This window comes from Fusarium verticillioides, chromosome 2 (assembly GCF_000149555.1).
Source record: "Fusarium verticillioides 7600 chromosome 2, whole genome shotgun sequence".
NCBI classification, from domain to species: Eukaryota; Fungi; Ascomycota; class Sordariomycetes; order Hypocreales; family Nectriaceae; genus Fusarium; species Fusarium verticillioides.
In genome coordinates, this window is record NC_031676.1 from 4,417,852 (window position 1) to 4,444,699 (window position 26,848).

At 47.9% G+C, this 26,848-nt stretch overlaps 13 protein-coding genes across 16 annotated transcripts; 7 read left to right on the forward strand and 6 right to left on the reverse strand.

The window, feature by feature from the left end:
- Positions 1-432: 432 nt before the first annotated feature.
- Positions 433-3,094, forward strand: FVEG_03531 (hypothetical protein; the record flags this gene model as incomplete). Its single annotated transcript, XM_018891133.1, has 2 exons — positions 433-2,787; positions 2,858-3,094. The coding sequence occupies 2 exons, from the start codon at positions 433-435 to the stop codon at positions 3,092-3,094; spliced, it is 2,592 nt and encodes an 863-aa protein (XP_018747597.1).
- Positions 3,095-3,583: 489 nt separating this feature from the next.
- FVEG_15288 (hypothetical protein) lies at positions 3,584-4,416 on the reverse strand. Its single transcript, XM_018904412.1, has 2 exons — positions 4,079-4,416; positions 3,584-4,026 (listed from the first exon to the last, which is right to left on the reverse strand). Exons 1-2 carry the CDS (start codon positions 4,163-4,165, stop codon positions 3,838-3,840), a joined length of 276 nt encoding a protein of 91 aa, XP_018747596.1. The 5' UTR covers positions 4,166-4,416; the 3' UTR covers positions 3,584-3,837.
- Positions 4,417-4,782: 366 nt separating this feature from the next.
- Positions 4,783-5,705, forward strand: FVEG_03530 (hypothetical protein; the record flags this gene model as incomplete). Its single annotated transcript, XM_018891132.1, has 2 exons — positions 4,783-5,430; positions 5,487-5,705. 2 exons carry the CDS (start codon positions 4,783-4,785, stop codon positions 5,703-5,705), a joined length of 867 nt encoding a protein of 288 aa, XP_018747595.1.
- Positions 5,706-6,252: 547 nt separating this feature from the next.
- On the forward strand, positions 6,253-7,329 carry FVEG_03529 (hypothetical protein). Its single transcript, XM_018891131.1, has 2 exons — positions 6,253-6,394; positions 6,447-7,329. Exons 1-2 carry the CDS (start codon positions 6,310-6,312, stop codon positions 7,211-7,213), a joined length of 852 nt encoding a protein of 283 aa, XP_018747594.1. The 5' UTR covers positions 6,253-6,309; the 3' UTR covers positions 7,214-7,329.
- A 651-nt stretch (positions 7,330-7,980) lies between these two features.
- FVEG_03528 (hypothetical protein) lies at positions 7,981-9,943 on the forward strand (the record flags this gene model as incomplete). The annotated part of the gene is made up of 6 exons (XM_018891130.1): positions 7,981-8,160; positions 8,214-8,307; positions 8,353-8,609; positions 8,665-8,769; positions 8,826-9,159; positions 9,213-9,943. The coding sequence occupies 6 exons, from the start codon at positions 7,981-7,983 to the stop codon at positions 9,941-9,943; spliced, it is 1,701 nt and encodes a 566-aa protein (XP_018747593.1).
- FVEG_03527 (hypothetical protein) lies at positions 9,876-11,494 on the reverse strand. Of its 2 annotated transcripts, XM_018891128.1 has the most exons (3): positions 11,295-11,494; positions 10,129-11,238; positions 9,876-10,076 (listed from the first exon to the last, which is right to left on the reverse strand). In XM_018891128.1, the coding sequence occupies exons 1-3, from the start codon at positions 11,385-11,387 to the stop codon at positions 10,020-10,022; spliced, it is 1,260 nt and encodes a 419-aa protein (XP_018747591.1). In that variant the 5' UTR covers positions 11,388-11,494; the 3' UTR covers positions 9,876-10,019. The 2 variants fall into 2 exon arrangements, with proteins under 2 accessions (XP_018747591.1, XP_018747592.1); XM_018891129.1 differs by having other exon boundaries at positions 9,876-11,238.
- Positions 11,495-11,818: 324 nt separating this feature from the next.
- On the reverse strand, positions 11,819-14,218 carry FVEG_03526 (hypothetical protein; the record flags this gene model as incomplete). The annotated part of the gene is made up of 1 exon (XM_018891127.1): positions 11,819-14,218. One exon carries the CDS (start codon positions 14,216-14,218, stop codon positions 11,819-11,821), a length of 2,400 nt encoding a protein of 799 aa, XP_018747590.1.
- A 549-nt stretch (positions 14,219-14,767) lies between these two features.
- On the reverse strand, positions 14,768-15,561 carry FVEG_03525 (hypothetical protein). Its single transcript, XM_018891126.1, has 2 exons — positions 15,207-15,561; positions 14,768-15,158 (listed from the first exon to the last, which is right to left on the reverse strand). The coding sequence occupies exons 1-2, from the start codon at positions 15,376-15,378 to the stop codon at positions 14,926-14,928; spliced, it is 405 nt and encodes a 134-aa protein (XP_018747589.1). The 5' UTR covers positions 15,379-15,561; the 3' UTR covers positions 14,768-14,925.
- A 527-nt stretch (positions 15,562-16,088) lies between these two features.
- Positions 16,089-16,684, forward strand: FVEG_03524 (hypothetical protein). Its single transcript, XM_018891125.1, has one exon. The coding sequence runs from the start codon at positions 16,219-16,221 to the stop codon at positions 16,594-16,596; it is 378 nt and encodes a 125-aa protein (XP_018747588.1). The 5' UTR covers positions 16,089-16,218; the 3' UTR covers positions 16,597-16,684.
- A 400-nt stretch (positions 16,685-17,084) lies between these two features.
- On the forward strand, positions 17,085-18,292 carry FVEG_03523 (hypothetical protein). 3 transcript variants are annotated; one of them, XM_018891122.1, is made up of 3 exons: positions 17,085-17,502; positions 17,599-17,831; positions 17,887-18,223. In XM_018891122.1, the coding sequence occupies exons 2-3, from the start codon at positions 17,657-17,659 to the stop codon at positions 18,111-18,113; spliced, it is 402 nt and encodes a 133-aa protein (XP_018747585.1). In that variant the 5' UTR covers positions 17,085-17,502; positions 17,599-17,656; the 3' UTR covers positions 18,114-18,223. The 3 variants fall into 3 exon arrangements, with proteins under 3 accessions (XP_018747585.1, XP_018747586.1, XP_018747587.1); XM_018891123.1 differs by having other exon boundaries at positions 17,250-17,502; positions 17,592-17,831; positions 17,887-18,197; XM_018891124.1 differs by lacking the exon at positions 17,085-17,502 and having other exon boundaries at positions 17,517-17,831; positions 17,887-18,292.
- A 1,375-nt stretch (positions 18,293-19,667) lies between these two features.
- Positions 19,668-20,492, forward strand: FVEG_03522 (hypothetical protein; the record flags this gene model as incomplete). The annotated part of the gene is made up of 2 exons (XM_018891121.1): positions 19,668-19,746; positions 19,798-20,492. The coding sequence occupies 2 exons, from the start codon at positions 19,668-19,670 to the stop codon at positions 20,490-20,492; spliced, it is 774 nt and encodes a 257-aa protein (XP_018747584.1).
- A 144-nt stretch (positions 20,493-20,636) lies between these two features.
- On the reverse strand, positions 20,637-21,394 carry FVEG_03521 (hypothetical protein; the record flags this gene model as incomplete). The annotated part of the gene is made up of 1 exon (XM_018891120.1): positions 20,637-21,394. The coding sequence occupies one exon, from the start codon at positions 21,392-21,394 to the stop codon at positions 20,720-20,722; it is 675 nt and encodes a 224-aa protein (XP_018747583.1). The 3' UTR covers positions 20,637-20,719.
- Positions 21,395-21,902: 508 nt separating this feature from the next.
- On the reverse strand, positions 21,903-23,231 carry FVEG_15287 (hypothetical protein). Its single transcript, XM_018904411.1, has 2 exons — positions 23,133-23,231; positions 21,903-23,077 (listed from the first exon to the last, which is right to left on the reverse strand). The coding sequence occupies exons 1-2, from the start codon at positions 23,195-23,197 to the stop codon at positions 21,928-21,930; spliced, it is 1,215 nt and encodes a 404-aa protein (XP_018747582.1). The 5' UTR covers positions 23,198-23,231; the 3' UTR covers positions 21,903-21,927.
- Between the last annotated feature and the right edge of the window lie 3,617 nt (positions 23,232-26,848).

Genomic DNA, 26,848 nt, shown 5'->3' on the forward strand with positions numbered 1-26,848 from the left:
CCCTGCATAGTCGAGGGTACAACAAGACTGTTGAGTGGTCAGCTCCTAAGTTTCCGACACGGATCTTGCATATGCCCACATTTTACTGATACGTGGTTGGGGCCTTTTCTGATAGAGGCAACTGATAGGCTTCGGTCTCTTGGAATACTCACAATCTTGCGGGCCTTTGCAGCAGGACGTCTAACATGTTGTGTGGTATGTCACCTGGGAGCCAATTCTCTAGATGGAGTGCAGAACATGCATAAATAACGTTCCATGTTCTCTTCTGGCCTCAACTTGTTCCTCTCTTCATGCTTGAGCCAGTCGCATTGCCTACTGCCTATATCCCCTTCATTTTCATTTAAGGAACTCTTTTTCAATCCCTGATCCGAAAGCAAATTCTTCCCACTGTAGTACTCGGAGGCTAGAGTCACTGAAGCTCATCTCGATACAATGAGTAGCATCTTCGGTTCAACCTGGCGCCACGCAGGAAGTTCGTCTCCTTGGTCTTCCCCAGAACAGACTAAGAATCTCGACCCTCCTCCCAACTGGGGTGGCGTCCAGAACCTGATCGATGAGACGCAGGTATCTCTTTTTGATGCCTTTCAGAAGCTATCTCGTCTTCGAAGCGACAGGAACATAGCAGTCCCACAACTCGTTGTCGTTGGTGATCAGAGTAGCGGCAAAAGCTCTTTGCTGGAAGCTATCGCCCGGTTCCCCTTCCCTGTGCACGGTGGTCTTTGCACCCGATTCCCCATCAAGCTCGTTCTCCGCAGATCCTCGGAGGTACGAATCAGCTACTTCATAGAACCAGGAAGCTCACGGTCGGATGATGATCGTGACAGGCTGTGCCGATTCGAGGGTCGCCTGGCAGACACAAACATGTTTGGCGACTGCCTGTCACGGGCAGCAGCCGTCCTTGGAGTACCTGCACCTCTTGGCTATGATAAGCTGCGAGATGGAACGTCCGTCTACCAAGAGACTTCGGCAGGGTTCACGGATGATGTCCTTGTCGTCAATCAATCTGGTCCACAGCTGCCTTACCTCGATGTGTTGGATTTACCTGGGATCTTTCAAGCCAGTTCCTATGGGCAAACAGATGCAGACCGGGCAATCGTCACGGCCATGGTCGAGAAGTACATCAAAGAGGAGAGCAACCTGATTCTGCTAGTCACCCATGCTGGGAACTCTTACAACAACTCCAATGCGGTGCAGGTGGTCCAAAGCATCCTGTCTCGCGACTCTCACCTGGCACAGCGACTTATTGGGGTTCTCACTCACCCTGAATTCGCACATGACACCGATGCTCTTGAGCAAGCAAGAGACATACTTCATGGCCGAAAAGACAGCGCTATACCAAAATGGCATGTTGTTAAGAATTGGAACAGATCGGACACTATTCGTGTTCCTTTACAACAGCGAGATGATCAGGAAGAAGCATGGTTTCTCGACGCTGCTAATGGCTGGGACGATGCGCCAAAGACAAAGGTAGGTACCAAGGCGCTCAGGATGGCTCTCAAAGACATGATCTGGAAGCACATTAAAGCCATGCTCCCAAAGCTTGTGGATAGGCTTCAGAAAGAGACGGCTGCTATCAAAGATCGCATTGATTTGAATGGAATTTTGAGGGTCGATGACCGTGGCCGTCGGGCGTATCTCTCGCGTATCGCTTTGGAATTTGAAAGGTTTGCAACACAAGGATGTCAGGGAACATACATCAACCCATCGTGTCGGAAGCCTCACCTGAGCAGCACTAGCTGCCGGACCTGCCGTGGATTCTTTGGAAAGTTTGGCAAAGAGAACCCACTCGAACAGGACAAAAAGCTGCGAGCAAACATCAAGGCACTGAGCACACTGTTTGCTTCAGCACTTCACGAATGTGGCAGAACTCAAGGGATAAATGGCACAAACCATAGCGCGCCTGTTCGAAAAACCGAGGACTTGTTAGCGAGTGTGATCCCGGCTGATCCAGCTCAGACTCTGAAGCGAGATAGTGTGGATAAAGGCGGTGATAAATCGTGCACGATTGAGAACGTCGTCCAGGCAACGTATGACACTCTGATGGATGTTGTCAGTACCTCTTACCATGAGGATAAGGTCACAGAAGGGATTGTTGCCGAAGCTGTCAAAGCCCAATACTACACACATGATAAGTCTGGACTCACCACTCGGGAAGAGCATGAGCGCTGGGTCGCCGAACGTATCCAACGGTGGAGTGGTGGCGAAGCTCCGGGAGAAACCAATCCTGTCGTCTTTTCGGGACTTTCTGAATGGCAGTCAGAGAAGTGGGCTGACATCGCAAGTCAGCACTTGGATGCTGTTTGGCGCGCTGTACGCCGATTCATCGACGCAGTGCTGAGCGCAGCCTGCGATGACGAGGATGTTCGCCAGGCTCTTCGGGAACACCAAATCCTCCCCAAGCTTGGCGAAATGGAGGCGACTTCTCACGGCGACTTGCGGAGGCTGCTTGACTGCCATGGGAGGGATAGCACGTGGTTTTCTCATGGCTTCGTCAATCTGGCTCGTCTGCGGCACGAAAAAGACCCGCTTGCTAGTGATCAGGGAATGGGAGGCCAGCCTATCGTCTCCCACAAACTCTTGGACTTGGCCAAGGAGGCCATCATGAAAAGCCTATTCGCCCAAGGTCTAGGTTCTGAGGTCGTCTCTCGCGTAGTTCAATCAAGCCTTGAAGGAGTCTTTGGCTCGCACCGTAACTCCACCGAAGCGGCGGTCATAGGGCTTGCCACGGCTGATTACAACATTTCCGCAGCATCGCGCGTCATTTTGCAGGAAGAGACCTGTTACGAGGTAAGACGGATTTCCTTACGATCCTTTCTCTTCCTCCTCCTTCAAGAAAGCATTGACTGACTGGGAGTAGATGAGCATGATAGCCTTCGTAGGCTACGTCAACACGTGGGTTGTTGGACAAGGGATCCTGGACCAGCTGCCCGCTGAGATCCTTACGCAGGAGATGGTCCGCGAAATGAATGAAGGGATGGTCGAGAAGATTGCTGGCCAAACCGAGACAGTCATGGCGCAGCATGCACGAGACAACCTGGACCTCCAGACAATGAACGAGGTATTGAAGACGATGAGGAAGTATACGAAGGCCTAGTACAGAGTATGTAGATGCTACACAGCTGGAAACTTATACATAGTGAATTTCAATACACAGAATGCAGAATCTACTTATGTCGCCAGACATGATGCCCTCGTTAGCTCTTCTTCGCGTAAAGTTTCTAGGCTTCATATCGGTTCTTGAGCGTGAAGGTCTGAACGAAATGGATAAGTCAGAAGAGTCAATGTTTTAAGGTTTGTTGAGGTTTTACCGCCACAAACTTAGCTGGTAGAGATGCGAGGGTAGCCCCTGCTATAGCGCTCATGTCAGAACTATCTCGGAGCGTTGATTACTTGGAGACGATCTTGGCGAATTTAGGCACCCGTCTTTCTAAAAAGAAATCCTTTTGAATCTATCCCGAGCAACCTGGAATAAACCGCATCACAGATAGCATTAGTCAGTCGTCTCAATTACTGCAAGCATCAAGCTCATGCCGAATGACCAAAACCTCAGACTCAGGCACGGATAGAGCACCAGGACATGACAGCGAGTACCAGGCGGCGGATGGCAGAGCTGCCGTAGCCTTCTTTCCCAGATTACAAAAGACTAGTTGGCAAAGTATAAGGTATAAAAGATAATTGAATGTGTCCTGGCTTCAATCTACATGATCCATCATCGAGCCCGGCACAATGAACCTAAAGTCTTTCAGTTTCCGGCCCTTCATCCAAGATAATTCGTCTGAGCCATAGCTCTTCTAAGTCCTCGACATTTGTCCTTCAGGTATTGACATATTGTTTGCTTTATAACCTTGCCAAATGTTTGTCGCCTCTGGGCTTGCGTATCAGCTCGACGGCATGTTTCAGTTCAGCCAGGCTTTCGACATAGGCTTCATCAGTTTGCCCATTTCCAGAAGCATCTAGTTTCTCAATCTCATTCAAGAACAGTTGCATGATATATGGAGTAGCGTTTCTGAACGCGGTCTGTACAGCCTACGCATTTCCAGGTTAGCAGAAATTTTCGATGGTGGGTGCTGAAGCCTACAGTATCTTCTGGCCGTTTGTTGCGGTGCGATCCCTGGTGGGCCGAGGTCGATCGGGGTTCAGCAGTACCACCGGAGAAGAGTGACATGGCGGCTTGTTCAAATGTATCTTTGGGACTGTCTCAAGGTTGAGTTTCCGAGGTTCAGTGTGAAGAATGAAGCTGCAACTTGAGCATCAAAGTCAGAATCTGTTGGATTTGGTTGGGGTTTTATGCCTTCCGTTAATTGCCTTTCACAAGATATATAGGCGTGCTGGTGGGATGTTGATGCGTCACGAAAAAGAGGGTTGAAAATCACGCGCGCGCAATGCTGGTGGCGTTTGTTGTCAAATGGGATGCCGCCATCACATTGTCCATGAGACCAGGCGCAGAGCTAGGCATAAAGCTGGGCTCCAAGCCAGGCATACAGCCGAGCCTGAAATAAGCACAATGCCATGCACATAGCCAGCGCCCAAACAGCGAACCAATCAAACGTGCAGCCAGGAACAGAGCCAGGCTTGAAGCCGAGTGCCAGGCCAGCCTGTAAGCCCATTTTCAACCCCCGGGTGCTAACTAAGCCCTGCTTATGCTGGGGAAACAACTACAGGAAATATTAAGACCTTTGAACATACAGCCTCCTGCGACGCGAAAAATGCCTTTCAAGTATATAACAGCAGATCCGACGAACTTTGGTTCTGTATTGAACCGTACCTTCAAGACTAAACACCATGACCCACGACGACTACCCCTCCACCAATCAGGTTCCGATTGCACCTGGGCATAGCACTGACCGGAACTCAGTTCCTCCTCTCCCTATGCCTGCTCTGCAATCGAACGCCCTAGCAGAGTCCCCCGGCTGGCTCCAATTCTTAGACCAGGCTGTCGCCCTGTCTGGAGATGACCAAAACACCATGGCTGGAGTCGGCGACTTCAACTACGCTCAGGATTTCAGCGGCTTGAACCTCAATGGATCCATTCCCACTGAACACCCTGGCGCCACGGGACAGATGGGAGACTTCGCTCAAGACTTCGCAACAGGCATGCCTTCCACCCACCCGAATGTCATGGAGAAGCTCGACAATACTCCCATCAACAACCCAGTCTCATCACTCCTGGGCATTGATGGCAACGAGTCCTCTCCAAGCTTTGACGGAGGAGGTCCTTCCACACAGTCAAGTGCCAGTACGCCTTCAAGCAATACTGGTTGGACCAAGGAGCAGGACAAACTTCTCATGAGTCTCAAAGCTCAAGGTCTTGCATACTCGGCTATTCAAGATGAGATGACAAAGCAATTTGGGTCGACTAGGAACAAGAATGTGTTGGTGAAGCGCTTCGCGGTGTTGAAGAAGCGCTGCAAACCGCAGATCAAAAGTCGGGTGAGTAAAAGTCACTTAAATCGACTGCTACAAGTCATTGACGCGGTTTCATCCAGATTGTTCGAGATATATCTAAAAAGATTACTCCCGAAATCATCAAGGCTGTGGGAAAAGAACTCGAGAAGGTCACCTCGTCTGGTAGCAATAGTATTGCGACAGAGCTTGAGGACTTGGTCCCATTAAGGCTCCCGGAGTTTCTGGAACGGCTAGTCGCAGATGTCGGTGTCTCGCTTCATCAGATAGTTGAGGATGACAAAAGACGATCATCAGCTTGACCGCGGAGTTTTCGAACTTGATTTCAGATAGATAACAGCTGTTTGTTGCTAGCTTTTTATACTAAAATAAAACAACACTTAACCTTCTTATACTTATCATTGAGACTTGTTCGGAGAGCTTATCCCGGTAGACAGAACTTAAAGATAACGCTGTAAGGTTAAATATAAGAGTACATATTCAGCTAATTGATATCAGTGTCTAAATCTAACATTATAGAGCGACAGTGCCTTATCCCCAGAACCTCAAGTTCTAAAACTCCAAAGGAGCTTATCTTATCTACAAACTTGACCAGGGGTTATTTAGGGACTATGCTTAGCCTTAAGGATCTTTCCTTAGCGCACTTTTGAATCGCTAAGTGAGGCTGCAAGTAATTTAATTCGCCATTGCTATGGTGTTCTAGACCGCAATAGCAGCCTGAATCAAACAATATGAGTGCCTACGCTATTGGCACAGCTGAGGCCGCTTTTTTTCAATAGTGCGAAGCACTAAAAAACAAAACAACCCCCCAATACTTAGGATCTTTGGTGTCCCTGCTTTCTTCATCTTTTTAATTTTTATTCCTTTACCCAGTCTAACCCTTGTCGCTCGTTTCTCACAGCGAAAATGCGTTTCGCTGCTTTTCTCTCTGTGGGCCTCGGCGCCACTGTCGCCATCGCAAGTGTATGCAAGCCGCGAAGTCGCGATTCCAGTAAGTGAAATTTACTTGCGCAGCATCAAGTTATTTACTAATCCATATTCAGGCAGTGTATCTACCGAGAGTGCGTCTGCATCTTCGACACAATCCGTCGCTGTCTCTGCTACAAGTACAGACATCGTGACAGCGACGACAACCTCTGTCGAATTATCCATCAGTGTCACATCTACAGACGACGAGAAGAGTTCAACTGAGGCGACCGAGTCGCAAAGTGCCGGCGCTGAGGTCTCAGCTTCCACTGTTACAGAAACGACTACAACTGAAATCCCTACTACGACTGCCGAGACCACGACCACTGAAGACACATTTGTACCGATTCCTACCTTCAATATTAAAGCCGTAGGCTCAGACGTCGACGGCCAATTGTTGCGAGGCGATCCAGTCCAATATAACAACATCGGCTGGTACACGCCCTCTCCCCCAGTTCTGACTCTCTCCATCGACGCCAGCACCAACTACGTACGAGAGATAAACACTGGGAAATACTTGTGTGTTTCGTTCGGGGGCGGCGGTTTTCCAAACTCAAATTCGCTCTGCAATCCCGATAGCCATTCGAGTGGAGAAATACCCCTCACATGCGAGCAGACTCGCGACCGAAAGCTCAAGTGCTCTGCACCAGCTGGTGAATGCCATTACGACGAGATCTCGGATACTTCCTATTGCTATACGGTTCCTGGTACCTGGGATAAGTTCAATGTGATCACTGGTAGGATCATCAACACTCCTGCTCTTGTTATGGTATCTAGTAGCGATCCTTCCACGCCCAGTGATATGAAAGCCGTCGAGCTTCAACTCGTTCCCTATGCAGACTAGTTTTCTGCGGTATCTGCCTGGCACCGAATTTCTACTTCCGTTGAACTTTTTTACAAGGGTTGAATCTTTTTTAATTTTCTAATTTAAGCAATCTTTCAGGGTATCAATTTCACCGCTCTTTTTTCAGTGTGTTGGCTTGATATGCCTCGTTGAGGCGTCATAAGCTTTAGGCATCAATCACTCACAGTGGAGGAACTGGAGAAGGACTAAATTTAGACTAGTCAGAAAACACAGAGAAAGTGTATCTATTAAGCCATACGAATATGATGTCTAGAATAATTTAAACCTCAATATTCCCTATAAGTTGAAATAGCAAGCCTAGGTTGAGCATAAGGTCGAGCTTGTCTCGGTGCATACCAGCGGATGTTCCGCGCCTAGTAGCAGAGTCCAGCCAGCCTCTTTCAAGCTTATACAGCCACATTTCTACAAGCGCGCTGTACAATGGTATGAGATGAACGCTTTAGGAAGAACGTGGCGCAGGAGTCAAGTTCTCCGTGGTGATTTAAGCGAAGGGGCATTTGTTCGTCAAAATCCAGACCTCATTTAGTAACGCAAGCATAACGCCTTTTGTTTCCAAGTTCTCCTTGGCTGATCAGCTAACGCCAGGCGTAGCATCTCAGATATGCAAAAGCAAATAGTTTCAGAGATGTCGGTGAGCTAGATACACTGTCAAAGGATTCGGCTTTCTAGATAAATAAAGTCGATTCTGCCGGATTCACTTCCTTTTGTGCCACAACATCATTCGCAACACTACGGTAGCAGACACGATGAGATTACAAAGCTTTCTTCCCCAGTTTCTTCCCTTGTTTCTTCTCGCAGATGCAGCACTTGCACAGAATACTCTCCAACAGACATGCGCAGGCTTGAAGAACTTGTCAACCTGCAAGTTCGAGTTTTCTGTGCCTTACGGTGTCAACGTTACCATGAAGACAGTCCCTGATAAAAAGGTACCCAACCGGAACATCTTAACAACAAGGGCTAGCTAATTGTCTGGTTTTAGTACGACGAATGCAAGTCCAAAGAGAAATACAAAAAGCCTTGTCCTACTCCTCAAAAGCCGAAGCTCATGTGTGATGCATGGAGATGTGTTCCAGGTAGAGTTCTTCTCATAGCCAGTAGACATGCGCACTAACTCTGAGGAGGGTGGGTTGATACGACCAAGCAAGTCATCACAGGTTTAGAAATTCTCACCAAGAAAGTCAACCTCTGCGAAACTGTGCGAAAGATCTTGGGACAGCCCCAGGGCGACAACTTCATTCAGTCCTCTGATGCAATCTGCCAATGCTTCCCGCGCATTAGTAAATTGAGTGCAACGTCAGGTTTCAAGTCATTCGAGAAGGGAGTTTTATCGCCTGCAGATTCGAAGGATGTTGATCAAGTTGTGGGGGTCCAAAAAGTAAGCTTTCCCAATTTCAATAACTAGATATTTATTAATCTGTATTTGCTGGTAGTGCATGAATGAGTCGGGCTTCCAGACATTTAATGACCGGGATAAAGTCAAAAAGACCCTCCAGTCCAAGGCAAAACCCAAAGTGCTTATCATCGAGGGTCCGGAGGTATGCTTAGTGTGCATCAGCTTCTCAGTCATTCCATCGCTCTAACAGACTTTCAGATCAACGAAGACAGATATTCTAAGCTTATGGCGATTATCAAATCCTGTAAGCCAGGGTCCTTTTGTACCGACATGCAGATTCAAGAGACAATTCAAAACCTCTTCACTCCATACATGGCCGAGATCGGCCGGCAGTTCCGAGAAGGGCTCTTCGTTCCGTGGGTTCCCCTTCTAGAGAACCTACTGTCAATCTCCAGTGACTTCAATACAGCTGCTCAAAATATCGGATCGCCTTTCCTTGGCTTCAAGTCAAGATATGATTATGCCACCCAAACCTCTTGTGTTGAGCTTGGTAGTTGTGATGGGCTTGCTGTGTCCTCCTTTTTCAAGCAAGGTAGGTTTACAAGAGTTCATTCAGCACTTACAGAAACTAACAATCTCTAACAGTCGGCGATATGGTCAATAACATCCAGCTTATTTACAAAATGCGAGTCCCGGATACAGCGAGCAACCTACTTACAACATACATCAAGGAGGCGCAGGATGCAAACACAGCCGCTGAAGAACTCCCAGATGAGCAGGCAAGTGCTGATCTGTTCAGAGGAGGCGAAATTCAAACTGTTCAAGATCTTTTCAAGTTCATACCCACCGTTGACCGTACATTCCTCCTCCAAAGGAAGATAGGATGGATAGTTGACTTTTACGCGGGCTACTCGGCCGAAAACCGAGACCTCGTTTTCTCAACATTCAGCTCATTGGTAAACGTAAGCAGTTCAAGTTCCGCCGCTATCGAGCAAGAACTCAACATCAAGGAGCGTCCTGAAAACGACGACTTGCTACAGCAGATAATCATGATGAAGACTGTCATGAAGAGGGATCTTTACGATCATCTTTCTGCTATGAAGCAAGCTTTCAAGCGGTATGATGATCTGATCGCCAAGTCATCATTTGGCCCTGGCAAGTCTGGCGTTGTTATGGAGCCGAGTGCCATTAGCTACCAGCGATGGACCAAGGTTCCCAAGATGGCCATGCCTTGCTCGAAGCAAACTACCAAAACCTTCAATAAGTCGGGATTTACGAAGACCTTTTCGTTCACGGAGTATTCAAAGTGTATGGTTGAGGGCGCAACTGCATATTACCCCAAGCTTCAGATCCCTTATCTTCGGTTGACATTGTAGGTATTGCAGCTCAGACAGGCCAAATAAAGCAGCCGAGGGTTAGCTACACGCAGAAACCGATACAAATATTCCAAAATTAATGCCAAATCTCTGCTTCACCGACGTACAAATACACTCTGGCGTCAAAGGATTTCTGGCATTAATGTGAGACCTGCTCGTGCAATAGATCAATGATGTAAGATTACCTCAACTGGCCAATTGAGAAGATCGTCCCACGGGGAACCCTTGACCTTCTCCACAATCGCAGTGATCAAGGTCTCTGCCCAGTTCTCAAAGAACCAATACTCGGTTTCGCCCCAGTACAGTAGAATGTCGTAGTACGCCAAGATGATCAGAGCCAACGGATGTCCCGACACAGCCAGGTCCAAGAAATCTCGCGACACAGACATGGGCCATGAGAAGATGGCCCTCAGCTCTGGTGGTGATACTTTGTACAGATTCGAAAACGCGTCGTCGACGCAACCGGTGATGGATACGACGGCGGAAGTCAGCACGGTCCGGGACTGATCTTCCATTGAGTCAGATGCTATCCGCCTTGCAAGCTCGGGTAATCTGGCATGAAGGCCACGGAGAAGGTAGCTGTTAACGTGCGGATGCGGGGTCTCGCAGAAAAGCTCTCTGAGAGGACCATCCCTAAGAGCCGCGGCTCCTGGTGAATGAAGAATAGCCTCCATGCCGTTGACGAGTGAAAAGATCTCCATGAGACTATGAACAGGTTGGGAGCACCCATGGCTTCGAAAGTCGTCACAGTTTGGAAAGGCCGCGAATTTGTTGACTACTATGAACGTGGTGCTGGCGTATAAAGCGTGGCAATTCGATGAAGTGACTGGCTCGGAGAGCGCTTCTCTGAGTCCGCGGAGAGAAGCATTCTGATGTTTTGATGCCTGCAAGAGGTAGGAATGTCTCTTTTCGGGGTGGAGGTGAGCGAGATGATAGCCTGAAAAGGCTAATATTTGTCGAAGAAGCCAGGGATATGCTAGCGCGACTTGGGGTACTGATTGCTGAAAGGTCGGGATGGTTCTCTCGTTAAAGACCATGGTTTTGTACGTGACGGTGGTGTAGTGAAGCATGAGCTCCGCGGTAGAAACCCAGCAATCAGGTTCATCGAGAGGACTGGAAAACAAAGACCCGGATAGTAGAGATGCTGGACTACCAGCTGGGAGGCTGTGGCTGGGTGTTTGAAGAGAGCGATTGGTCAGAGGTTTTTGTTCTTGGTAGTCATCCGATTTGACAAGCTCCAAGCTACATCGGACTCTGTGCCTGACGCATGCAGAGCAAGGGACATCTTCGTCACACTACTGGACGGTCAGACAGGTGTCACTAGTCATGAGTGGCGCCTCTATTTGTATACCTTGACTCGGCGCTTCTTGCAACGTATGCAACCATTTCGGGACTTTTTGTACCCCACGCGAGTGGATTTGACCTGATTCGTTTCCCCGTCCATCGGAAAAGACGACCTGAGACGCACAAGGCAGTAAAAGAACAGTGGAGGGTTGATTCTGGAAGAAGTGGAATCTCGCACTCGTTCCGAGTGGAATTTGGGGAAAATGGAGCAGTTCAGGTGAATGGGGAGTTGGTTTGATTACCAGAGGAAATCGGATGGTTTATCTGCCCGATCCCGAGCTGATGACGAATGCGAACGCGAGGCCGAGGTCAAATTGTCCAATAGAAGTTCATCAACTCGGAGAATTATGGGGAGATTAAATGCTGACAGGGAGCCTCATTATTGGCAATTTCTTGTTTCTATTTTAACTTCACACGCGACGACACGGTAAGGTTCATATGAAGGGCTCATATATTCACAACTGCCTTAACTTCTATATACACAAGAAATATGTTCACTGAATTTCATCCATTCTCACCGACTGAAATCGCTTAGTAGAGCGATCGTCGTCGAAAGTCCATGGGAACACGAGCAGCACGACGACGAAGACCTCGCTTGCACTTGGATCCAGGAGTAGGAACGGGCGTGGGAGCAGAGTTAATGGGCTCAGGGGCAGTAGAGTTGCTACCGCCGACCTTGAGAGCGGCAATCTTCTCGGCTGCGTGCTCAGCGGCGACCATGATGATGGCCTGAGTGTTGCCGGTGGGAAGATCAGGATGCATGGAAGCGTCGACGACGAAGAGGTTGTCGGTGCCGTAGACCTTGGTGTTGAGATCGACGACAGCGCTACCGTTGGCCTTGCGGCCGTCGTCGACGCCCATCTTGGCGCTGCCCATCCAGTGATCGCCGCTGATCATCTTGGTAGCAAGGATGTCATCAACGGTAGCACCAGGGGTGATGTAGGAGAGGGTAGAGTTGCTGCCGCTGGTGAGGTCAAGCCAGTACTGAACAAAGTCAGCCATGGCCTTGCGATCCTCCTGGTCGATCAACCAGGGCTTGGTGTTGAGGACGGTGTTTCCACCAGCGGTTATACCAAGCTCGCCGACAGTGCTGGTGCCGTGGGTCAAAAATGTGCGGACAGTGATGATGCCGTCGGCCATGGCACTAGCAGTACCCTGAAGATATCGAACGCGGCCATCAGCGCCCTTGGCAGATGTCCAGATGTGCATGCGCTGAGCAGCCTGGGTAATGGGGCCAGAGCCCTGGTAGTAAAGCTCCAAGTCAGACTTGACGGGCTCTGTAGCGATGTTGTTGAATTTGTAAGCGGTAAAGTTGCTCTTTGTCTTGAACTGAAGCATGACCTGAGCGTGGTCCTGGAGATGGTGTCCAACAGGGAGGTCAATAAAGTCAGAGGCAGCGGGGAGAGTCACGCCAGTCTTGGAAGCACCCTGCTTCACAATAGCGAGAGCGTCAGACTTTCCGATACCAGCGTTCCAGAGAAGACGAGGAGTTGACATGGCACCAGCTGCGAGGACGACTTTGCCGCCAGCCTTGACATTGATGATCTGCTTGCTGCCGTTGGCGCCTTGGGTAAGAACACCAGTGATCTTGCTACCGGTTCGAATGGGTTGGATAACCTTTGTCTCGAGCTTGAGAGTAAAGTTGGGGAGGTTCTTGGCGAAGGGCATGTAAGTGCGAGCAGGGCCAGCACGCATGTTGTTCTTGATAGACCACGAAGGGCGAGAGTACACAAGGTGTTTTTCGTTAGGCTCCTCAATAGAGTCAACCTCCTTCCAGCCCTTGGCGCTCAAGTATCCCGACAGGATAGTGTAAGTCCGATCATCGTAGTACTTTCCATCATCAGAGGGTAAAGTAGTACCAGGGTTACGCTCGTACAGACGATCAGCGGCCTTGGAGACGTCAGACCAGCCCCAGCCCTTAGGCCAGCGTTGGAAATCGCGCTCAGGAGGGTGGATGAAGTTGAGGCCGTTGATGGAGCTTGATCCGCCGAGGAGACAGCCAGCGGTGGAGGCAGTGTCGCTGCAGAACTTTGTGCCAGACATGCTGGTCATGCTGCTGCCGAGAGCGGGGATGTCGTAGGGAGTGAGGGTGTTGTTCCATGGGAGGGCTTGGGCAGCGTTGCCGAGAGCGACGGTGTTGGCTGGGCCGCGCTCGATGAGAAGAACACTGGCGCCCTTCTCGGCGAGTCGCTCAGCGGCGATGATACCAGCGGGACCACCACCGACGACGATGACATCGTAGGTAATGTTGGAGGTAGTGGGAGGAAGAGTGGTGGAGTTTCCAGGAACTGGTGTGCCTGTTCCAGGAGCAGGAGTAGTCTCCTTCGCCATAGCAGCCCAGGTAGCGTACTTGGCAGAAGCAGCCTTCTTGATATCAAGACCGAACTGTCCAAAGCCAGCGCCATGGTAGTTCAGAGCACTCTCAGGATCAGAGGGGGTATCAACATCAATAGACGACCACGCATATCCCACAACAGGAGACTCGCCAGTCAACGAAGTAGTCTCCTTAACAACACACCCCTCACAGAGGAAAGTATACGACACATGAGTGCTGTTGACAAAAGTACCCTCAGGAATAGGCGTAGCCTTAACAGTAGAGTTGGTGTAAACATCCGGGTTGGCGTACGAGTTCGCCATACGAAAGCTCGTAACAATATCATCGCCGTTTGGCCACGCTACAAAGAGCATGCCACCAACCATACCGCCTCTGAACGAAATACCACCCCAGCCCTCCTTCTCACGAGGGAACACCATCTGCGCAATGAGATCCTTACCCAGAGTTTCGGGGACGGCAATACCAAGACTGTAGCCATCGTCGACGAAGCGTTGAAAGTCAATGCCCGTCTTCGGATCGGTGTAGGCGGATGATCGAAGGCCTTGGGCGGAGGCGAGACCGAGAAGGCCTGCCATGCTGGAGAGTGTGAAGCGCATGGTGAAGAATGAAAGAATGATTCAAGAGAGTGAGGATAGACCACCAGGGTCTAGTTGAAAGAATGGAATGTACCGCGAGCGGTAGGCAAGAAAGGAACACCGTACTGGCGGTGAAAAAGAAAGAAAGGCAGCGACAAAGAGCGTAGCTTGAATAGAATCAATTTACAGCGAACATTGCGATCCTATATATCTCTTCGTACCGCGATGATCAGCGGGTCTGATGCAATACGCCTTGATGTCCGATAAACATGAACATACGTACACCAACCGGAAAAATTCCCTCCAAAGCAAGGAACATTCTACAAGGATAGTCTCACCTCAGACCTTTTGTGTTACAAAACCTGCGAGTGAGGTTTATCTATCAACATTTGTTCCTTCAGTGGATCTAGAATTTTGGAAATGATCCCTGCAAGAGGAAGCGCTTAACGGAAAAGGATGGTGGTGTTTCAAATGTCGAGGCTGCTATTGGCGGGGTATTTAGTCTTTTGCGAAAAGTGCTCGTTTTGTTTCATAGAGGTTTATTAAGGGGTGAGGCTCTTTCATGGTTACGATGAATTGAATTAGCAGGGATTTTATTGGATGGGATTGGTAAACGTGTTTGGAATTGATGAAGTTTATGATAAGCCAGTTTTCGGGTCTTGTTGTAGTACTTGGAGCTTAACTTGATCTCTCTTTTAATAGCTAATACTTGGCCACTCTTTATACTGTTAAACAGGGCAGTAGCAGTTACCGTTACAGCAAGGATTCTGAACATAGTTTACTGTCAGCTCCCCGCTATCAACGTTGTTGCCAGGATTCGTAGGAATGCTGCCACACTGAGTGCATCCATGGTCAATGATGCCCTGGATCAAGTCGATAGCCCGGGTCGTAGTGCCACTTGCACCATTCTGGAAGAAAGCACAGATCGAGCCGTATTGGCCTGAGGCACAAGCAATTTGAACTGGATTCTGTTAGCCAAATGTACTGTATTTCGTTGCTGTGGACATACCATGCTCGGGCCAGAAGTGATCACCCTGTCCGCGAGCTACTAGCTGCTTTGCTTGAGTTAAGACATCGTTCAAGCTAGCGTTGTTGATGTTGCAAAAGCCAGATCCTCGGCAGTTAATGCCCAGTGCCGAAGCTGTGGAGAGAAGAGCGCTAATAGCCAAAGCGTAATGCATAATGAAGTTTATGATATAAGGGTTCTAACAAAGGATAAATTGGTTAATGTAAAGGTATTTGTAGAGATAGTTCTGAGAGTTGCTGCAGTTTGATGATATGGTGTCCGCCGAGGGGCTGAAAAGTTAACTTATATAGTTGAAGCTTTATAGTTAGGTAGAGGAGGGATCTTTCAGATTAATAGCTAGACTCAGTTCTCAACATGAGTTGTTTGCCTAAACTCCTGCGGCGGCCGATTCAACTTGGCCAGCTTCTCGAACCCTGCCAATAGATCCTGATCAGGCAAGCCGGGCTTTCCGATTCCTGTAGTCTGCGATATTCCTTATACAGTAATGATGGGATGCATCGTGGCCATCATGATGATATCTTCTACAACTTTACAGTTGGCAATATTCAGCTTTGCTATGGTCTTACAGAAAAGGGAAGTTCGTAAAACGGCACGCGTCGATCGCTGTAATATCCTTGGTCAATTGGTATGTGAGACACTTTGGGGAACCCACTTTGACGTCTTTGACTTTGACTAATTGTCAAAGCGTTGAGGTGGGCCGTGATGATTATGTGAAGCCGAGTTCCGGGTGGTGTGGAGTTTTGAGTCCTTCCAGGTGATCGACAATGCAATAAGCATCACAATAGTTCCACTCACTGACTAGATAGGCAATTCAAGTTTATAGGCAGAAAAGACGTAGTAGATAGAAGCTGTCAAGAGCACCAGATATAGCTAGCAGAACTTATAAACCTACACAAGTGCCCACTGCTTCGTGACAATAACGCAGAAACTCACAGCTCTACTACTCAACACGCTTTATCAATACCACCAGACAACTCCTTATACTGCATTCAAAATGAAGTACTCTGTCATTCTCTCCTTCGGCTCTCTCGCCGCTACTACGTCCGCCCTGGGCATCAACTGCCGCGGCTCTTTTGCCTGCGGTGGCGGCAGCGGAAACCTAATCAACCTCAAATCAATTGTCGACAACATCCAGCCTCGAGACCGCTTCTATCCGGCTCAGCAGCAGATTGCCTGCACAGGCGATACTTGCGCCTTCTTTCAGAATGGCGCCAGCGGCACTGCTGAGCAGGTTTCTGCAGACCTGCAAGCCCTGTTGGACCACGGCTGTAAAAAATGCGGCTCGGTTCCTACTCAACCTGGCAACAATGTTGCGGATGGACAGTTGACAGTTAACTATGTTAGCCATCCTAATTGTCAGGGAGCTTGTTAGATAATGACTACAATATGAATACATATTCTATGACAACCCTAGCAACTTAATGTATATAATAGTATTCAGTAGCTAAACCATACTACTGATAGTGATTGATATTTGAATTAGAACTAAATGTATGTAATGCTGTTTAACATTTGTTTATTCTATAGCTTGTAGCTAGTCTTGGATATTAAACCGGTAGCTGAGAAAAAGCGTATGACATCATTTGTTCAAGATTTAAGGCGGCCGCTCTGTCTAAAGTCTTCGACGCTAGGTTTGCGCCGCCAACATCCGGGTATCCGAGCTGGCCCGTTATCCGCCCTAAGCCTCGTATACGCATTTCAGAGATCGGTAATCGTATTTTTCTGTAGATCACTAGCAGGCATAGCACCTAAGACATCACCAGTCGGCCGCAAACTACTACTCCATTGCCCCGCTCTGAGACTATTGCTGAAAGGAGAAATGCGTGTTTTTCCCCGCGAGCCTGAATCTCAGCTTGACGTCAGCTGAGAACTGCGGGACATCGGCCCATCAAGGTCAAGGGGTGCCAAAGGGGAAATTCGTGTGAATGATCGGCAATGCAGCAACTGGAAAGACATACAGAGACATATACCGTTTAACGAGGTCCATTCCATGCCGAGCATCAATTTACGTTTAATCGGGTTTCCCTTTAGAGCTCTTACTTGGCGATCGAGACAACTGTTCCAATCACGTAACTGCTATAGTATCCACGTGCAGTCCATGACCTTGCGACAAGGAAAACAAAAGTGCGTCACTAGTGGAATGTATCGTCACTTTCTGGTGCTCGAGGGCCACTTGCCGGCATACAACGTAGTTGTTCAGGATCAAATGTGACAGACCTTCGCGGGCGAAAGTTGTTGCACTGACTTTATGAGCATAAGATCGACAGTGAACAAAATGGTAAGGCGATAACTCGACTCTTAGTCCTCTTCTTCAAAGAGGTATAAGTAGTCTTCGTTCTCGATGCTAAAATGGCTCATACTCACCAGCTTTAAGATATCTTGACCACAATTAACAATACTCACCACTTGAAATCATCTTCAACTCACTCATCATGCATTTCTCATCCTCAATTGTCCTATTTGCTTCCACCGTTGCTGGCCTGGGCATTAATTGCCGCGGCAGCGGCCTGTGCAACCTCTCTTTCGGTCCCAGTATCCAGAACATTCAAGACCAGATAGGCAACATGATTGCCGACGGTCAGGGCGATAGATTCTTTGGCGATGGCGGTGAGTTATCTTTAAACCAACAAAACCTCACCAATGTTAATGACCGAAAATCCAGCCCAAGTCGCTTGCACATCAGGTGACGCAGGCAGTATATGTGCGTTCTTCCAGAGCGGCGCTTCTGGAACAGCCAACGATGCTTTTCATTACATGCAGGAGATTATCGATCACGGTTGCAAGCTTTGTGGAAGTGTTCCTACACAGCCAGGAAATAACGTGGCGAACGGGCAATTGACTGTAAATGCTGTCAGCAAGCCTTGTTGCGAGGGAACATGTCACTGTTAAGAATGTTAATAGAATAGATAGTTTGGTAAAAGACAAGGATATCTCAAAAACATAAGTCTAAGCTTTATCCAAAGCAATAGCCAGTATATAAAATCCGTGTCTAGACCTAGTTTACCAAGGCTTTCTAAGTCATTCTAATTACAACTTATAAACCCTTAATAGACCCGAGACTATCAGGAAATCCCCTCAAGTGTAGCAACTTCTTGTTGAAGCCTTATTCAGTTCCAAGCCAAATAGCTTAAGTTTTCTTAGCTATTAAATCTCAGCCCCGGATTGGTGTAGGGATCCATAAACCCAGTATCAGATACATCGCCAAAGACGAGCGTGATAGGAGTGTCCATGACATGACCTAATATATCGCTATCAGCTTCTACAGACTGCCAGTTCTCTAATAAATCTGTACTTAGGTAGCTGTTTACTCGTGACTCAAAGCTATATGCCGAGGAACTGGTTGGGTCTGTACTGATGCGCGTTAATGGGCTACCGTTATATCTCTACGCTCTTTGCCTATAGTAATATAGTAACTGCAGGATAGTATTAAACTCAATAGATACTCTAAATCATCCCTTACTAATAAGATATCTTAGCAGCAGCGCCTTAAGATTATCTATAATAATTATTTAATTTAAATATATATTTAATTAATAAAAGATATATTAACTTCTATTAAATATTTATTATAAGTAAACTTAATAAAATTTCTTTACTTTCAATTTTTATAAAATCTTTAAAATTTATTATTATTTTATATTTATTTATTAAATAATACTAAAACTCTTTTTAATTTTAAAAAGCTTAGTGACTTATTATTTATAGCTTTATACTTATAAAAGTCTATTTAAGTATAGAAAGATTAAATAAATATTAAAGCAAAGAGACTATGCCATTGCCATTAATGGAACTTCTATCTGCCCGGCTCATCCCACCGCCTTCTTGAAAAGATGAATGTGAATTGTTCTGTATTTTCAATGACACTTTCCTTTAGAAGACCGCAACCTAAGAGCCGAGGTCCCAATCAGCATTTTGCTGTCACCTTCCAAGCTTAAATCTCCCCCAATGTCTTCCCCTCGAATTGGGAAATGATATGCCACTATCCCCGCGTTCGGTCCCCATTCCCCCGAGACAACTCCCGTACCTCAACGAATGACTTTAAACTTTGACACTAACAATCGCTGAAACAATGCCGAGATCACCGAGTGCACCGCGTCAATCCCTAATGAAATGGCATACCGGGACTTTATCCATCAATCGGCTGCATCACAAGTGCCGGCCCAATCCTGGGCGTGGTCTGGGGTCGATGTGTTTTCTGAATGGTGGGAAAAGGCTTCACATCCCTGTTTCATCAGGCTTGGCACTGACGGAGAGCCCGCCTGAATAGGTAAACGCGGAGTCTAGATCGCGAACCTTGTTTTGTAAAACGAATGATCACCTGGATTGTTAGTTTGGGGGTTTAATTGATGCAATGCCATGGCTTGAAATAGATATATACAGCTCTGAGCGACGCTTTGGGTTTCATTATACTCTCAGCTGGTTTTTTATCTGAAACTTGTTATCATGAAGCTGTCTCTTTCACTTGCGGCCCTTGCCGCTGGAGCTTTCCAGGTCGTTTCTGGCCAGACAGTGTACTTTGCTGGTAAGTTAAGCGATTGCTGTTGAACTAGGATAGACGCTGACCAGATGAAAGGTGACTCCACTATGGCAAAGAATGGAGCCAACGACGGTGTAACTGACGGCTGGGGTAACTACATCGGCAAGTATCTCAAGGTCACAGCCGTCAACAAAGCCATCGGCGGCCGCTCAGCCCGCTCCTACACCAACGAGGGCCGCTTCACCGAGATTGTCAACCTCGTCAAGAAAGGCGACATCGTCGTCATCGAATTCGGCCACAACGACGGCGGTTCTCCCGAAAAGAACGACAACAACCGCTCCGACTGTCCCGGCGCCGGCACAGAAGTCTGCATATCCGACAAGACGGGCGAGAAGGTGTACACCTTTGTCTTCTACGTCTCGCAAGCCGCCAAGGCCCTCGTCGCCAAGGGCGCCACTGTGATTCTCAGCTCTCAGACGCCCAACAACCAATGGGAGACTGGAACGTTTGAGCCTGCTGCTCCTCGCTTCGTGGGATATGTTCCCACTGCTGCTAAGGCTCTGAACAGCCCTAGCGTTACTTATGTTGATCACTTTGCTGCTGTTACGAAGATGTATCAGAAGTTGGGTAATGCAAAGGTTAACTCTTTGTATCCTAAGGATCATACGCATACTAGCCCTGAGGCTGCGGACCTCATTGCGAAGGCTTTTGTTCAGGCTATTGATGAGGAGATGAATGGCAAGACTAGCTTGAAGCCATATATCAAGACTCCTGTTACCAAGGTGTACTAAGCGCAGTTTGGCCGAGTGTCTGAAGTTGGATTATATGGGAGACTGGATATGACTTCTTTGTATATAGTGGTCATGATCATGATACATAAAGATAGCATGTATGAGACATTTGTTCATGGTATTTATAGTAATTATGTGAAATACCCTCGATCTTGTGATTACTATTGTATAGGATGCATGAAGCCCTGCAGTTCTGAATGCCGGGAACAAAACATTAGCCATGTTCTTCAGTTGCGGACAACAACGGCCTCCTTCACGAATGATCCCTCAACCGCAACTTTGACCAAGAATCTCGCCACGCTATTCGGCGAGACACTATCAGCCATTCCCATTCCTTCACCAGCACTACCCAATGTCTCGACATTCTTGTCCGTCTCCTTCCCAAAGTCCAGTCTCACAGCTCTCACAAGAGTCCAGTCCATGCCAGTTGCTCGGATCTCTTTATCCAACAGGTTGTGATCCTCCAGAGCATACTTGATGTTCGTCCACCCCATGAACGCTCTGCTGACCCACGGAAGCTTACCCCACGAGTCCCCAACACCTGCCGTGGACATGACGACGATGCGCTTGATACCGGCTTCTTTAAGAACCTCACATGCATTGGCGCATGAGTCCGCGAGAAACCGAGGCGGCGAAACTTGAGCTGCGAAGGGACTGTCTGACTTTCGGACCGTGTTGAGAGTTATGATTGCTGCAGATGGTGTCAGGCCTGGAGCAGCTGTAAGAGCGCGGCGGATATCGTCTTTAGAGAGCGGCGAGCCGGTGACGACAGTGAGGCCAGGCTGAGAAGAAACTTTGCTGGCATCGCGGACAAGAGCGACGGCAGTGTGATTATGAGAAAGAAGTTCGGAGACGACGTATCTGCCGGTTCGGCCTGTTGCGCCTAGGAGGAGGAAGTGCATGGTGGGAGACAGAGGAATTGTTTATCGGAGGAGCTATTTGTCGGAGGAGTTGCTAATTAGAGGGGTTGTTTATTGGAGGGATTGTTTGTTAAAGGAATTATTTACCGGGGAAGTTGTTTTATTAGAGGGGTAGATTGCCGCAGGAGTTGTTGGTTGGAGGAGTTATTTCGCGGGAGTTGATTATCGTAGGAGTTGGTTATTGCAAGAGTTGTTTGTCGGAGGAGTTATTCGTCGAGGGAGTTGTTCGTCAGGAGGCTTATGATATTGGCGATAGTTTTAATAAGAGTGATACCTTCGATTGATATTAGACGATTGAAGGAAGTTGATTGTGATGAGGACAGTATTCATGGTTCAATACCTTGTTTATATACTTGTGTCTGCAGTTGGGCTGAACAACAGAGTCGGCTTCTCATTGGCCAGTTCGGTCAGCATGCTTTTCTGGGATGAGCCGCGTCTCACGACTCGCGTCTCGGGCTTACGAATTCATGTCGGACTTAGCAACAGAGTATCGCGAAGACTAATGACTCATTGATCTACTGAGATTGCGTCGCTAAGCTGCCATCAATTCCCCGTCGCATATCATAATCCCTCAGTCGTTCATTGACGAGATTCGCTAAGCCTTGGAGTTGCTTGTTTTCTTCCTTTAGCTTGGCATCAAGATCTGGTGAGGTTTCTAAAGTTCCCAGAAGAATGATTCTCAGGATAAGATATAAGATACGCAAGAAGTTATCGGAAATTGACTCGGGCTCTCCTGGTTGTGTCTCCTTCTGAAGAGATTCAAGAGCACTAAGCCATGAGTCCAAACCACCAAGCAAGTCTCGTTTTTCAGAAAGAAGGGGCTGAGCTTGTTGCTCCGACTGAATGTTTGTTGTCCTCCCCAGAAGTGCAATGGTCGAAGTCGCGACTTTTGTAAGTTCCGCTCGCATGTTTGGCGCCAGCTTTCGATCATTTGTTTCAATTGGCGGCGTCATTATGCTCGAAGCTTCTGGGGACTGTTGCTCAGTGAACTTGCAAGGCGCAGCGAACAGCTTTATAATAAAGACATCCAAGGCAGGCAGACCAGTATGTCGTGCTGGTATTAGGCCATTGGTGGTCAAGTACGGTCTGGCGCGGTACTCGCGCAGGATGTCCAGTCCACGAATTACATGCAGTCCCATGGCCGAGAAGTTCCCTCGGACTTGTTCAACGCTGATCAAGACTTGACAACAAAGCAGTGCCGACTTTAGGCTTTCGGGGCTGGGGTATGCGAGGTTGAATGCGAGGCTAGTCAAAGCTTTGCTGTACTGTTGAAGACCGAAGTTGTAGCTCAATCTCTGCTGTGCGTCTGTCTCGGATGTATCTCCTTCGTCCCTTGCCTCAAGATTTCCTCGCAGAGCCCTGAGAGACAGCAGAGCATGACGTATCGAGTCGTTAGTCAAGCTAGCTTGTAGGACCTGCTCTGCCTCTTCATAGCAGCTTAGCTCAACATCGAATATCGTTTTGGTCGAGAAGTATCGATTGAGATCGCCAGTGCTCAATGGAGGTTCCTCCTTAGCGTTATCATGCCCTGGATCTGGTTTGACGATCGGCTGCGGCGTCCTGGGGAAGGGCCTAAAGACAGACTCGTAACCATCGCATTTGCGCCCAGTCTTGACACACTTCTCACAGAAGGGCTTGGCCTCGTCGCACTTGATCTTTCTGATTCTATTTCCGGTAAGTATGAACCTTGCAAGGATGAGATGGTGGAGTCTTGACCAACCGGCATGTTGCGCAACCCGTCTTCACCTTGGTTCGGCCTCGGAGAGCGGGTTTTGGAGCGGTCATAGTGCGATTGTGATGTAGCCGGGATGATTGGAGGTTTGAAAGAGAAAGAATGCCGAACAGACGAATGAACAGCTAAAAAGGTGACTTGTTCGAAGGATTGAGTCGCTTGGCGCTAGATGGCGAGGCTGAGACATCAGCACTAACTGCATTAGGAAGCAACAGCGAACAGGCCAATCGTGGTCAAGCAACTACGAAACGACTTCAACTTCACATCATCCACCCTGAAGTTCAGACATCAATTTTGCTCAACATTTCTTCAGAAAAAGGAAAAAACAGTCGGCGTACTCCATGACTAGCATTCTTGCAGCCTTTTCAGGGTTTGGAATATAGTTACTACGGTTCTATCTCAAGCCGGTTGCCGCCGACACGTTGAGCATGTTCCAAAGTAGGTAATTCACCATCGCACCACATTACCGAGAATTGACCAGGAAACCAAGACCATCATATTTGAACACTGGGAATCTCGACGGGGGAGATAGTTTTAGATAGATCACGTGTTTAGGGACTCTGAACCTCCTGCACAATGAGCTACATCCCTCATGAGACTTTGCCGCTACCTCGATGCATCACCTTGACCTGGAGTTTTGAGAGTACGGATGTCTGACATTAAATTATCGGACGATAAAAGAGCTAGTCAGTAATTGGTAGTAGCATAGGTGTTTTAGAAAGCTGTTAAGCTAATCATGAATGTTATCAGAGAGTTGTTTGAAGCCTTCGGTGAAATCGTATGCATCTCAATAGCACACAATCTTGACTAAAGCTGCGTTAAGCGATGGAGTGAAATAAAGGATTTAATAGGGCTTATGAATTCAGAGACATTATATAGGTCGAGCAGAAATTTGCATTCCCTCCGGTCCGCCATGAGTTTCACAACAGCCGCCTAGCCACTCGAACCCTGTACGTCGAGATCTACCGTGAAACAACGAAGAGAAAGCATCAGTGCATTTCAAGGCCATTTCGCGATTATCGAAGGAAGAATTAATCTTTCTTGGTCGACAAAGCAGCTAAACCTTCTCCTTATTCCCAGCACCGACTCGCTCGCAGGTCTTATCTCTGAAAGGCGAGAGCAATTCGGTCCCAGAGCCTGAGCCATCGAATCAATGCTACTTTTATGATCTAGCCAACTAAACCTGATCAATGGTAGTAGTTTTCTCATTAAATCCCATGCCATCAGTCTAGTGAGCGATGGATTGTGATGACGGATGCGGAGCATTCCAGCCCATTGCATCAGCTTCTTCAGCAGTCACCCTTTTGAGGCCCATGAGGGCCAGCGTCTCAATCCTTTGCGCGAGGTGATTATCCTACTAGAAATCTTTCCGTCTAGAGAAATTAAGTCAAACTTCCTCACCTTGTTTGTTGGTATACATAAGCTTGGGCTTTGCAATAGGGGTCGTCGCGGCTTGGAGTTGGGCTCATCAAGAGTTACACTCTGATAAGGTAGCAGAAAGCTAGCGAGCTTGCTCAAGAGGCTTTCATCTTCCAATCACGATATTTACATCTATAGGTAGGGAAAGACGGCCTACAATGAACAAGGCGAGAAGTGAAGTTGCGACACCCGACTCTCGGCTTGAAGTCGAAATGCTGCATACAGCGCAGACTACCTTGAAAGTAACAGCCCAATCTAGAAGACTATCTTTTCCCTGAGATCTTCAACTCCAGCTTCGAAAGTTCCGTTTACTTGTACTAGCCACGGTATTAAAGATGAGCATGGGTTTTAAAAAAATATTTATATCTATTGTAGCTCTTGCGTTAGCCCCAGCTCTAGGTTACCCGCCCGAGGCGTTGGTGTAGTCTTATAGACAATTGAACTGTATGTGATGGGGAACAGCTGAGATCACGCAGAAAGAGGAATAGTTCATCAAAGGGACATGTTTGGATCAATGTATTTCTAACTATGGAAATGCGGTAAAAGGCTTCGTCAATCATAAAATTCTCCAGCCTGCAACAACATTTCTTTGTCCCTTAGCTCTCTAGTGCCCTGTAGTGAAGATTTGATCACTTGAAGAACAGTCTATTTGTTCTTGTCAACAGAGATATTTTTGTTCCAGAGTACACTGGCATCCTCAGCAGTCACGACCCTCGCCTTGACCTTTCCTGTCAACCCTGTCTTTCAAAAATGAGTCCCGAATCTGAGTGAAACTGAGTTTGTCGTAGAACTGGAACCAATCTTGAATGCTCAGCAACACTTGGGCAGCATCAAAATTCTTCTCTATCCCCTAAACATCGAATCAACTGCATCTAGATGGATGCCCTCCTTCTCCTCATCGTTTTTGGACACAAGCATTCGATCAAAAATCAGCCAGACAGGATGCGCAGATGCGACGGCATCGACAACAAGGACGTATTTAGTCTCATCCGAGACTTGAAGGCCACTTTCTGATGTATATCCTTTAGATATCTGGCCGATAGGCATTACCAGAGAAGGAAGTGGTTGATTGATTCCTGATGACTTGACAGTCTTGTCTTGCTCAGGGACAGAAAGATTATCAGAACCGTCTACAAATTCGAGAGAGAGAGTAGACCTGGGTGTGCATCAGAGTTCTCCAGGACTGGCGTATAGTCCACACTCATAGCTCCAGAATTTGGCGAAACAGTAAAGGTATCTTTACTATCAGTGCATAGAGCGAATTCTCCAATGTTATATTCGAACAAGTCGAATTCAAGGTCAAGGATAGGAGCAGGGTCTATAAAGTCGACTTCAGTAAGCTTCTCGAGCTACTCTCTTGGTTTCTGGCGTTGGGATATAAGGTCCGAGACGGGGTCCTGCTGCAGGTGCTGAAGCAGGCTCATGGGTTTACCGTGGTCTGGCCTAAGTATTGCTCTCAGCCTGGCTAGATAGACGGAAGGGAAATCTTCGACTACAAAATTAGCAGCCTGTACTTGCGGCAGAGTAATGAGAAGAAAGTTCTCACCATCAGAAAGCTGTTCAATAGCGCTTCTAGTATCCCCAGGAAGTTCTTCAGAAGTCTTTCTGTCATCCATCGCGAACAGGTTCTAGCAGAATGATGTCTAAAATTTTGGCGAAAGGAATGCTTGACGGCCCAAGATGTTGTTGATAAGAAGATGAGAGAGGCAAGCTGGGTGTTGGAAAATTGGGCGGGCAATCATTTGACCAGGCAAACTTGGCCAGGCATCGACTTTCGACCTGTGCTAGAACTCAGAAATGGCTCTCATTGGCTAGAGCGAATAGTTCAGGGCGAGTTCGCTCAGTCCCCTCCAAGTAGCTGAGTGAATCACGATTGCATTGGCCCCGATCGGCGATGTGACGAAAGCTTGCAGGTCCGGGATGGTGGGGTGGCCGAAGAACAAACGTTGCTTTTTGAGACCATGACCGGGCCCGCGACTTGAAATGGCTCGTGCGTTGGACAAGCAAGCGGTGTTATGTGACGAGCACCGCCCCAACCCATTATCGACCTGCCTTGAATGCAGCCACCAAGTTCTGTCTGCCGGATTAAGTTCTCAGCCACAAGTCTCAACAGCAAATAACACATCTAGATCACAAAGAAGGATGTGGTGGCACGAGAGATGGCCTCGCTCTTCAGGTTGTTCCTAATGACATACTGACCGAATAAACGAACGTGAAAGTCGAGGGGCGTCAAAGAGAATCGAAATGGTTGGCTTTCTTGGGTGTGAATTGAGCCAAGATGTACC

Bases quoted from the DNA above. Each gene is read 5' to 3' on its own strand.
- FVEG_03529 (XM_018891131.1), top strand. From the start codon at position 6,310: ATGCGTTTCGCTGCTTTTCTCTCTGTGGGCCTCGGCGCCACTGTCGCC. The intron at 6,395-6,446 runs GTAAGTGAAATT...ATCCATATTCAG, and splicing joins GCCGCGAAGTCGCGATTCCA to GCAGTGTATCTACCGAGAGT.
- FVEG_15288 (XM_018904412.1), bottom strand. From the start codon at position 4,165: ATGTCACTCTTCTCCGGTGGTACTGCTGAACCCCGATCGACCTCGGCC. The intron at 4,027-4,078 runs GTAGGCTTCAGC...GGAAATGCGTAG, and splicing joins ACAAACGGCCAGAAGATACT to GCTGTACAGACCGCGTTCAG.
- FVEG_03527 (XM_018891128.1), bottom strand. From the start codon at position 11,387: ATGGACGGGGAAACGAATCAGGTCAAATCCACTCGCGTGGGGTACAAA. The intron at 11,239-11,294 runs GTATACAAATAG...ACCGTCCAGTAG, and splicing joins GCAAGAAGCGCCGAGTCAAG to TGTGACGAAGATGTCCCTTG. The intron at 10,077-10,128 runs GTAATCTTACAT...CATTAATGCCAG, and splicing joins TTCTCAATTGGCCAGTTGAG to AAATCCTTTGACGCCAGAGT.
- FVEG_03523 (XM_018891122.1), top strand. From the start codon at position 17,657: ATGCATTTCTCATCCTCAATTGTCCTATTTGCTTCCACCGTTGCTGGC. The intron at 17,832-17,886 runs GTGAGTTATCTT...CCGAAAATCCAG, and splicing joins TAGATTCTTTGGCGATGGCG to CCCAAGTCGCTTGCACATCA.
- FVEG_03524 (XM_018891125.1), top strand. From the start codon at position 16,219: ATGAAGTACTCTGTCATTCTCTCCTTCGGCTCTCTCGCCGCTACTACG.
- FVEG_15287 (XM_018904411.1), bottom strand. From the start codon at position 23,197: ATGACCGCTCCAAAACCCGCTCTCCGAGGCCGAACCAAGGTGAAGACG. The intron at 23,078-23,132 runs GTTGGTCAAGAC...TACCGGAAATAG, and splicing joins ACGGGTTGCGCAACATGCCG to AATCAGAAAGATCAAGTGCG.
- FVEG_03525 (XM_018891126.1), bottom strand. From the start codon at position 15,378: ATGCATTACGCTTTGGCTATTAGCGCTCTTCTCTCCACAGCTTCGGCA. The intron at 15,159-15,206 runs GTATGTCCACAG...AACAGAATCCAG, and splicing joins TCACTTCTGGCCCGAGCATG to TTCAAATTGCTTGTGCCTCA.